The sequence below is a fragment of the Mycteria americana genome, chromosome 8 (assembly GCF_035582795.1).
Source record: "Mycteria americana isolate JAX WOST 10 ecotype Jacksonville Zoo and Gardens chromosome 8, USCA_MyAme_1.0, whole genome shotgun sequence".
NCBI classification, from domain to species: Eukaryota; Metazoa; Chordata; class Aves; order Ciconiiformes; family Ciconiidae; genus Mycteria; species Mycteria americana.
Window position 1 is genome coordinate 26,476,850 of NC_134372.1, and position 10,370 is coordinate 26,487,219.

The 10,370-nt window shown below is 43.7% G+C and overlaps 1 protein-coding gene across 5 annotated transcripts in view; it reads right to left on the minus strand.

Moving 5' to 3' along the window:
- Positions 1-10,350, minus strand: part of KATNB1 (katanin regulatory subunit B1) — a 19,570-nt gene extending 9,220 nt beyond the window's left edge. For 4 of the 5 annotated variants that reach the window (XM_075510249.1, XM_075510247.1, XM_075510248.1 and 1 more), the window contains exons 1-9: positions 10,148-10,342; positions 9,824-10,039; positions 7,007-7,137; positions 4,762-4,879; positions 3,063-3,163; positions 2,489-2,530; positions 1,706-1,789; positions 611-726; positions 15-86 (exon numbers count right to left, since the gene is read on the minus strand). In XM_075510249.1, the coding sequence (XP_075366364.1) occupies positions 15-86; positions 611-726; positions 1,706-1,789; positions 2,489-2,530; positions 3,063-3,163; positions 4,762-4,879; positions 7,007-7,137; positions 9,824-9,863 (704 nt within the window). In that variant the 5' untranslated portion in view covers positions 9,864-10,039; positions 10,148-10,342. Of the gene's footprint in view, positions 1-14; positions 87-610; positions 727-1,705; positions 1,790-2,488; positions 2,531-3,062; positions 3,164-4,761; positions 4,880-7,006; positions 7,138-9,823; positions 10,040-10,147 lie in introns of all 5 variants that reach the window. The other variant, XM_075510246.1, reaches the window with a different exon arrangement.
- Between the last annotated feature and the right edge of the window lie 20 nt (positions 10,351-10,370).

Consider the following 10,370-nt stretch of genomic DNA (forward strand, 5'->3'; position numbering starts at 1 on the left):
GGAATTTAATATACCTGATAGGAGTAGCCTCCTCTTCAATACAGCTCACAATTTGAAACTTCTCCAAGTCCCAGAACCGAACAGTCCTGTACACACAACAGAACAAAAATCATCGCTCATCCCTCTAGAAATCTGCTGTAGGATTCAGTATTGAAATATGTTAATAGCTAGAATGACTTTCGCTGTTGTGCACATATGTGCAACCTACACAGAAGGCTAGTCTAGCTAAGATCCATGAATCCGGCCATAGATGCCCAGAGACTCTAGATACGGATAGGTATTTAGAGCTGACCCAGAGCTAAGAGGACACCCTGCTAGCTGAGCAGGACTGCTTTCTGTTCAGATACAATGTCAGCTGGATTAGTGAGATGCTTGAGGCTATTACATTGTTTTCTACTGTAGTAGAAGGTGCCATCAATTTTGGATGAGAAGGCAAGATCTCCATGTTCTGTGCGTCACAGATGTGACATGCTGCTGTCTAGATGTCAGGCTCTTGCAACGGCAAGTTTGAGTTGTGTGATATTCCTATTTTCCATGTTCCTAAAAGGAAGGGCATTGGGAAAGGGAACCAACATATACAATTCCCTTCTTTCTCCTTTCCCTTCTGTACCTGTCAGAGCTGCCAGAAGCCAAAAGGTATTCATTGGGATGGAATTCAACAACATTTACTGGGCCGGTATGTCCTGTAAACTCAAACATTATCTTCCCAGCAGCCAGATCCCACAGCTGGAAGAAGGAAAGAACAGAGAGACTCTTGAAAAGATTTAATGTTAGAGAATTTCAATAACCTTTGGATTTCCTTGTACCCTTCTAACGCTTCTCCCCACTCCAAGAACAGACTCAAGTTTGTCAGAGAAAGCAATGATCGGGGAAGGAGTACCATCCTAGTCATTTAAGGCTGCATTTTTTAATTTTTTTCTTCTTTTTGTTTTGGCATTCTCTTTCAAATTTTCCATTTAATTTGTCCCGTAGAAGCTTCTGGTTTATATTTAGAGACTGGGATAAAATACAGCAGTTCCACCTGTCCCTACAGATCTCAAAAGCAAACAAACAAAAATCCAAAAGCTCTGAATCCCTTACACAATTCATTCTTCCTGTGCTCTAGTCTCCACTGAAAAATCCAGAGTGAAATGACTGATCAGTTTATTTCATGTGAACCTGAAAACAACAATCAGTCCTTCACCCACATTCCTCCATACCACATCTGAAACAACTGAACTAACTGCTTCAGTCAATACTTCTCTGAATTCCTTCTCTTGCTCTGCTCAGTCCTGACTGCAATTTTCAGACTGATAATCACGTGCAATGTGTATAACACACTCCTACTGAATTAACTGAGCAGAGCCATTGGTATGGTGAAGCAACATGCTGTAGACAACTCATTCTGTAACATCTACTCAGACAACCAAGGCCAATGTTCAGGTATCACAACTCTACCACCATCAAAACTTGAACTTTCATGTGCATAGTGCCAACGTGTCTGTTGGATAAGTGCATTTCAACACATGCAGCTCTTTTCTGGATGTTGTGGGCCACTGGACATGATCCTCATAAACAGACTGGTCCCTGCAAAGCCACAGGACTCAGCCAGCTCCCTAATGAACTACAGGTGTTTATAAGCGAGTGCTGGTAATGCCTGGTAAAAAGACAATCCCAGCATTCCTATGTGCCACGAGCACATAAAGAGAGTGTCACAATAAATTACCTTTACAGTGTGATCATCAGCAGCAGAGGCTAACCATTTCCCATCAGGACTAAAGCGGAGACATCGAACTGCTTCTGTGTGACCCTGAAATGAGAAAAACAAATAGTATTTTCTTTTTTTTTTTTCTTCCTTTAGAGGGAATTCTGGGTTTTGTCTTTCAATCCTATACAATATAATAAAATAAAATAAAATCAAGTAACTGTTTCACAGAGTCCACAGCTTGCAGAACACTAAACACTACACTCAAGAGCTACACCCATCCACACTAAATGCACGTAATCTCTCTCATCTAGACATTTCTGGCATTGGTTTAAGTATGGTAAACACAGATTTGGCTTAATCAATAAGAATCAAATTTAAATGACACAGATTCATGGGTGGTCAAATAGGAGTGCTGTGCCATTAAGTTGGTTTCTAAATGAAATTAAAGTACAGCAAGTTCTTTGGGTAGAAAAAGGCCCCAGGAATAGAACTATCTCAGTGCAGTGGGGACTTGCATGGTAATATCAGTCACAGTATAAAGAAACATTCATGGATGCTCTCCCTCCCCCACTGAAGCCAACCAGACTATAGTACATTAATTCCTCTGATATCCATTTCATACTCCCATACAGTTCACAGAGGCCTGCAGAGGTTTGCCAGGCCAGTTCACAAATTGTGCAGATCTTATTTTCATACTGGAAAACTAGGAAGTTAATTGTACATAATCACTTTAAGGTTTGCTCACAAGTCCTCGACAAATCTTTTTCCCCTCTTCACCTGAAAACTAATGAAGCATTTTACCTTGTACCTGAAGACACAGCCTTTTCTTCTTACATCCCAGAGCTACAGGGAAGAAAAGCAAACAAAAGATATGCTTAGAGCAGTATGTGAGGACCCCAAGAGTCCCATCAGAACAAGAGCTCGCCCTGTCACCAAGCTGATAGACACTGCAGAATGAAAACACTGAAGTGGCTGTTGAACCCATTTGCTTCAGGGGTATTTCCTAACCTAATTCCCCAAGTGAGAATCACTTCTATAAGGTATTTCTTACTACAGAAGCTCAGTTGCTACAGTCAAATACCGGCCTGATGAAGCAGATGCAGTCCATCAGGACATCTGCACCTGCTGACACCAGGTGTTGGCTGGCACCTTACTCGGAGCTACATTCCACAACAGAGTTGTCACACTCATGAGCTACCACTGTGAAAATACATGCACAAATTTCACAAGCACGCGCAAACACACCTGCCCACACACAAGGAAATAATGATGTACAGCATCTACCAACAACTTGGCACAAAACACGTTCTGGCGCTCTTCAAAACAAAGATACTGCAAGTAAAGAGGGCAATCTCTAGGGGAAGCTGGGTTTTACCTTAATGTTTGTGTCCAAAGAGCCAGATGCCACAAAGCTTCCAAAAGGATGGAAATCAAGACTGCAGATATTCGCTTTGTGACCGAGTAAGGTACGAAGAACTGGGAAAAGGAGCAGCAGAGCAGGGAGAAGGAATAGGGAGCAAATATTTAGTAGTTCATTTCCCCCAGACACCATGCAGAAGTTTAGCCATACTATCCTCACCATTAAGCACATGCTAATACAACGCACATTAGACATGCTACATATTGTTTATTCATCTGTATACATTATTTTATGGAAACGTTTCTGACTTTACCCTTGCAATGCAAAGAAACAGCAATAGAGGGCCCATGTTCAATGATCCTAATGAAAGTCCTGTCCTTAGGTGTGGAAACTAGGAATAAAACTCCAAAGGTCTCAATTCTGAAAATAAAACTAAAAAGCCACACTGATACACAGGCAGTGTATCTTTCCACTTGTTACAAAGACAGCAAAAGCGGGGAGGGGAGTGGGAACGAATGAACATTTTTAGCCATGGAAGTGAAAGGGACATTTGATTGCCTGCATCGTTGACCTTGCAGCTATTAGACAGACCCTTTCCCAGGACTCTGCACCCCTATCCAGGCACAAGTCTAGACTTCTGAGACGAATGCAGAACTCAACTTCGAGGAAGAAAAATTGCTCAGATAATAACAAGGGCAATCTCTCTCCATCGTCCATCATCCGGAACAGTCTGATGATTCCCCCAGCAGAAATTAGCTCTTGAGCCAGAGCTGGAGTGGCCATTTGCACAGACACTGGCTCATAGGTCTCCTAATAAATTCAGCCAGATCGGCTACTCTCCACGGGCAGAGCCAAACTATTTTATAACTGAACTGATTCTAACTGAATGACAGAAGTACTTTATATTATTTATGTCACCTCCTGTTTGCCTTCTTAGCTCAGCCAGCGTAAGTCTGTTTTCATTACACATTCTTTCTATGAACAAGTAGCAACCTGTAAGAAATATTCAGTCATTTATGACTGAATATTCCTGCTGGAATGCACTCAAGTGATTCATACCTTTGCAAACTTGTTGTAGGACTTGAGAAAAATGCAATAAATAAAGCATGAACTCAACAGTTGGCCTTTAAAGGATGAGAGCTCGATGAGTTCCTAGCTTTTATGATTTATTAAAAATTAGGTCTTTGTCTAGTTATATGGCCATGCAAGAGCAGAAGAGGAGAAAAATCACTTGAGGAAAAAAAGAAAAGTTAGAACTTAAGAACAAGAGGTCAGCAAGCAAGGGATTCCCAGACTTGTGCAGAACCTAATATACTTAAAAATTCCAGTCTGATTTTAGAACCTTTTAGTAAGGTTGACAATTTTAAGCTGAGACTCTGAATACAAATTCTACATACCTAGTCACTCTGTACATGCATGGAACCTGATCTGGAATATAGATTTCAACACACTCAGGTCAAAACCTAGAAACTAGTTCCTCCAATCAGTCTCCACAATACATGTACAAATTTCTGCTCAAGCGTGGATACACAGCTCTCCAGTCTCAGTAGGAAGTGCTTAAAAACCCTCTAAGAGGGACGGAAATTAAGATGAATGCAATGCCAGGCTCCTGTTCCTTCTTAAGTTGGGAACCTTCTGGGTCAGCATAGATATTAAGCATAAGGATATTCCAAAAAGCGTGCATTAACAGAAGTGAAAACTCATGGAAACATACTTTTGGCAGCTTCCAGGTCCCAGACTCGAATGGACCCTGACTGGGACCCTGCAACAATAAGTTCCTCATTTGTATTGATCTGTAGGCTCTCAATGGGCGTTGTATGGCCTGTCAAGCTCTGCAAAGAAAGAGTCACAATCAACAGCTACTGACACAGCCCTGTCCACAATGGCATTGTTCATATTTGATTGGTATCTAAAGTACTTAGCCATGAGTTGGGGCCACCTGGTTGTGCCACTGATCCTTTTTCCTCATCAGCTACCAATATGGTAGAGCACCCTAAAGACCATCACTGCATATAGCACCATGCATGTATCTTCCACATATCCCACTTTCTGGGGCACACTGACTAATTTTTAAAGGATGCATCAACAGAGACATGGGTAAACATTAGGTGCGGATGCCCAGACAAGGTTGACACATGCTTACGTTATAAAAATTATGCTGTGCAAGTGCAATGGCGCCGTGTTTGCTCTAAATGGGTCATGTAAGTGTCATGAACCGGTTACAAAATCAAAGCAAGAGCAAAAGCAAGGCTACTTCGAAACCTTCACATAAACAAGGAACCATTATGTTGCTGCCAGCAATGGGTGTCACAGTGATAACGTGGTGCTATTATTGAAGTATTAACTTGAGGCATAAGGTAGTAATTCACATGTATGCAGTTCCTTTCATCCTTGAGCATATAAAAGCTTACAAATTACAGAAGTATTTTGAAAAGGCCAATATTTAATTAAAACACAAGAATATTTAAAACTAGCTCTAGAAAACCAATACCACTATTGCAGACTTTTTGCTTGTCAATTAAAAGCAATATTCTATGCTTTACTCCATCCTCAAACAGGTCTTTTTAAATAGCTAAGCTAGCTCTGTGCCTCCCACACGTGTACAGAGGGTGGGAATACCAGTTGAAAACTGCCTGTTCTGATGAGGCTTTCTTAGGATTTCACGTGCAACTGAAATCCTCTACATACTCTAACAACTACAACTGTCACTGCTTAGTGAGAAACAGAGCTCAAATTTGAACCAAGTCATAATGCTACATGAAAAGTTCCTCTTCTCCCTCTTCCCCAACACGTAAACATCTGGAATCCTAACAATATAAACACTAAAGATTAATTTCAGAGGACAAAATATACAGCACAACCCCCAAAATCAAGATTCTTTTCATATACAAGAATGGCACAAGTCCTCAGCAGCTCCAGTCAGTCCCTGCCTCTCAGAAACACCAGCTTATAACATCTGTGGTTCCCAGGAAGCGCAGGAGAGCTACAGCTCTCTGCTCTCACAGAAAGGGTGCACAGATATTTAGTCCTTCGAGCTTCCTTCTTGTGGAAGGCAATACTCTGGTTTCAAACTACTGTCATGCCACCACCAAGGGCCTGGAAAGATACAGCTTAACTACGCTATGCAAGAAGCACAGCACTGCCACAGGTGAGCAACTCCTTTTGCACCCATTTCAACCTCTTTATACTTGACCTCAGTAAATTAATAGAAAAATAGAGTAGACACATTCTCCTTTTAGCCTTTTTGACTGTACTTTCCTGATTTCTTCCTCACAAGGTTCACAGTGGCTGAAGAAATGCCTTCCATAACACAACATTATTGTGTTGTTAATTAAACAAGTGACAAGAGACACTTGCTAAAGATGGTTTTCCACAACACCCACTCAAAGCAAAAGTGATGCAGGACAGACATCTATTAAATACATTTATGGTGCGCTTTAGTTATCACTACTGGGGTAACCCTCCTCTTTCTAACACACTGCGCCCAGCCTACAGGCAAGTTAGCAAACTATTCTGACAAACTTTGTGCTGACAGTTAGTGACTGTGGGACAGGTGGGAACGTATCCTGCTGGGGATGTTTCCTGCTATGAGGGCAAACTCCAGGGTATAAAATTGGCCCCTGTAGCTTCCACTATAAAACTAGCTGATCTCATACAAAACTCTGCATTTAATTATCTGTAGCCTGGTAACAAAAGGCACAATATTTATTATCTGAGCAAGCACTGGCCCAGCTGAAGCAGCCAGTCATCCCAAATCTTCTCTGGAGCAGTGGTCTCACCAGTTACCGAATTCTGTCCCTATCTTTAGCTAGAATCCAGTCACCCAGCCTTGTGTTGGTAAACTCTATTCACAAGTCCCACAGGCTACAACTGAACAATCTTTTCCCTCATTCCCCACCCTCCATACCTCAGAGTTAATATTCCCATCCCCCAAAAGTTGAAAACAGGCCTGTTCTTACCATGATGCAGTGGGGCTTGTTAACTGACCATATGTTGACCCGACAGTCATCTCCTCCAGTTGCCAGCAGCCGGCCTGAACTCTTCCCCAGGACTAGTGAGGATACATTGCTGCTGTGAGCTGTGATCTCTTCTGCACAAAACAAAGCAAACAGTTATTATAGACTAGTATAACAATTTTCCATGCCATCCCTCCCAAAGGACTAAAAAATTATTCTTCTTCCAGAAAAACTTTCCAGTTTCCACTGGACAAGCTGCAGCAGCCCACAGTTCAGATAAGAAGTCACACTATTATCTTGCCTGAAACAGTCCTTCTTGGCTCTGCCTGCTATACTTAAGACATTTGCTGAACAAGCGTCACAACTCCAGCGCTCATGTGGCTTACAAAAAGCATCTTCTCTCACCAGCAGCAGCTCGGTAGCTTTTAAAGATTTGCTCAACTGTGGCAACCTGCTCACAGAAGCTGCTTTACCTTTGGTACCCGGATGGGTCTCAGTAAGCCGAGCTGTCTGAGAAGCTGCAATAATATGCAGCAGCCAGAGTCATCTAGTGAAAGGCCCCATAATCCTGTTCTAAAAAGCAGCAGCAACAGACTGTCCAACCTGAGAGCGACTGGCAGATTAGCAGCAGTACAGTTTGTTGCCTTACACAGCAAAAAAAAAATCAGACTCAGCAGCAGGGATAGGTGGAGCTCCCTTCTCTGAGCTTTGGCAGAGGCTTTGCTACGTTCCCACTATGTAACACAGGTGAAACTTCACAATGCAAAGTGTGAAACTGTGACAAAGGAAGGATGAATATATATCCAAAGTGCACAGATGAACAAATGCAATTGATACTAAAAGATTTAAAAAACTGGGGGCTGAGGGGAAGCTCTGACACTGAGAGGGCTTTGCAATGACAGAACTGCAAGGAAGCCTCATCACAAAGAAACAAGTTTGGGGCAAAAGAGAAGCCAAATGAGCATCTTTGCTTAGATATCTAATTTTCACAGGGGATTTTTAAATCCACTCAAATTTTTGACACGGGCTTTTAGGAGATGTATTTCACAATTTCTTCCCCTTGCAGTTCTCTTCTTTGAAAGTTCACAGGATTTGCATGCCTAATAGTTATGAAACTTGTTCGTAAAAAGGCTAGGTAGCAATCAATTCAGCTTTCGTTTGGATTGTTTTGGTGGGAGGAGCAATTTGATCATTTTACACACAACACTAATCCAAAAGGATATTAGACAACTGCAATAATTATTACAGGTACTTTGATCTCAAGCTCTCAGAGTGCTTTTTTGAAAGCAAAACTGTGCAACTTTCACTTTACCTGGAGAAACACCTTTCAAATTACAAAGGTAACTGGACCGTAAATTACATGAGAAGGGCAAATCTGAAAATATGCTTTTATGTTGTGTTAGATTGTGTTGAAAGACCAATCTTCCATATGACAATGCTAAAGTAAAGTATGTATGTATACATACACTTGAAGGTAACAAACAGTACAATTAGTATTAATAGACCAACTCACTAGTTAAAATTGGAAGGATTAGAGACGCCGAGAATCACTGCTGAATGAGTACGTCAGCAGCTCCACTTTTTCCCTCCTCTTGATTCCATTCTTAATAATATATTGTAAGTTTAAAAGTAATTGCTGAAGCATTCAACCCTCTGTTCCTAAAAGCCAGGTTATAACCTGATGCCAGCCTTGGCCAGATAGCATCATCCTCTCCCTTGGTGAAGTGCCAATTTCCTTAAACCCACAAACTTTTTTTTTTTGAATGGAGTATTCATCACCAGTTATCACCCACCAGCTCAGTAATACTAAGCTCCTAATTAGCATCACTGAAAGATTTCTAACATTCTGAATGCTTCTTGCTCCAAAGAGGATGCTAAGATAGGGCAGAGCCTAGCAAAAATGAAGATCAAGAACTTCTGCCCACAAAGAGAATGGAGATTGATCAACTTCCACCTTTTCCTGTAGCTGCAGTTTCAGGGATGGGAAGATAACATAGCAAACTGGCTTTCTGCTCAAAAAGATATGAAATTACTAAGTCAATTATCTCACCTCCCTTAATATGTTATGAGTCAAGGATATCATATTTCTGCTAGCCAGTTTCTAGACCTCAAGTCACTGGTCTAAAGCTCTCACTTCTGAAAAACCAATCACTTCGCATTGCTTCTAAGCATTCCTCAACAGCCACTATGAAATTACTCATCAGTGACCAGCGAAGCAGCTAGAAATGGATAGTCAGCAACTGTTTACTGCTCCTTCTGAGGAAAAATAATGGATGGAAAAGCAGCAGATTCTTACTGTCTCTTGCAAAGCAATTTCAAAAGACTGAGACATACAGGCCCTACAAAGATCACCTCATCCCTCCCACAGCAAAGAGCTCAGTGCACGTTCTATAACAAGTGAGCAGCAATGAAGGACAACCCCAAACAGGCTAACCTGACACTGAGGAAACTCCCTGCTGCAGCCTGGGCTCTGAAGGGGGTTTCCATCACTCTCTTCGTTGTTCTTGTACTACATGAGAGTCATGGGGGGTTAGCTAGAAATTTAGGATAGCATTACAGCAACGAATCAGAAAAAATACAGGCCATGACCCTTTGAAAATAGTAATGACAAGGCCCTATGCTATTCCACTATGCTGCTATGTTTTCAAAAAGGATTTCTAGGAGTTAAACATTCCAGTCAGCAACTTGGAAAGAGGGCTGGGGCACCCACACCCAAGGCAGGGATTAGCTGGTTCCAACCACAAACCGCCTCTTCCACCCCCCTTCCAGCTGGGGAAACTCCTCTGCCCTCCCTCGGGAGGGCAGCCCGGCGACACTCACGCAGCTTCCACGCCGTCTTAGTGCTGACGGCCACAGCCATGTCTCAGCGCGGCGCCTCTCCGACGGGCAGGGCAAAAGCGCCTTCTTCCTCCCAGCGAGGGTCCGCCGCCCGGCCCTGCCTGGGCCGCCTCTCCGCCGGCGCGCCCTACCGCCGCCGGGCCATCCACCCGAGCTTCCCCAGGACCTACTCCTCAGCCGCGTCCCCGCGGCGCCGCCCTGGAGACAAAAAAACACCGGCCGGGGTTACGGCGACGCCCCCGCCACGCTGGGCCGGGGAGCCCAGCCCGCCACCCGGCCCGGCAGCAGCGCGGGGCGAGGCCTCACCGCTGACGACCATCACAGCAGCGACGGGCCAGCGGGGAGCCCCGAGATGCCGGGGTGCGGGCGGGAAGCGCTCCTCGGGCCGCCGCAGCCTCGCCAGGCGATGAGGAGCAGCGGGCAGCGCCCGGAGCTGCCGAGGAGGGACACCTGACCGTTAGCTAGCGGTGGGACCCGCCCCAGCTCTACCGACGGTGGCACCGGACGCCCACCCCCCGGCGGCACCGCC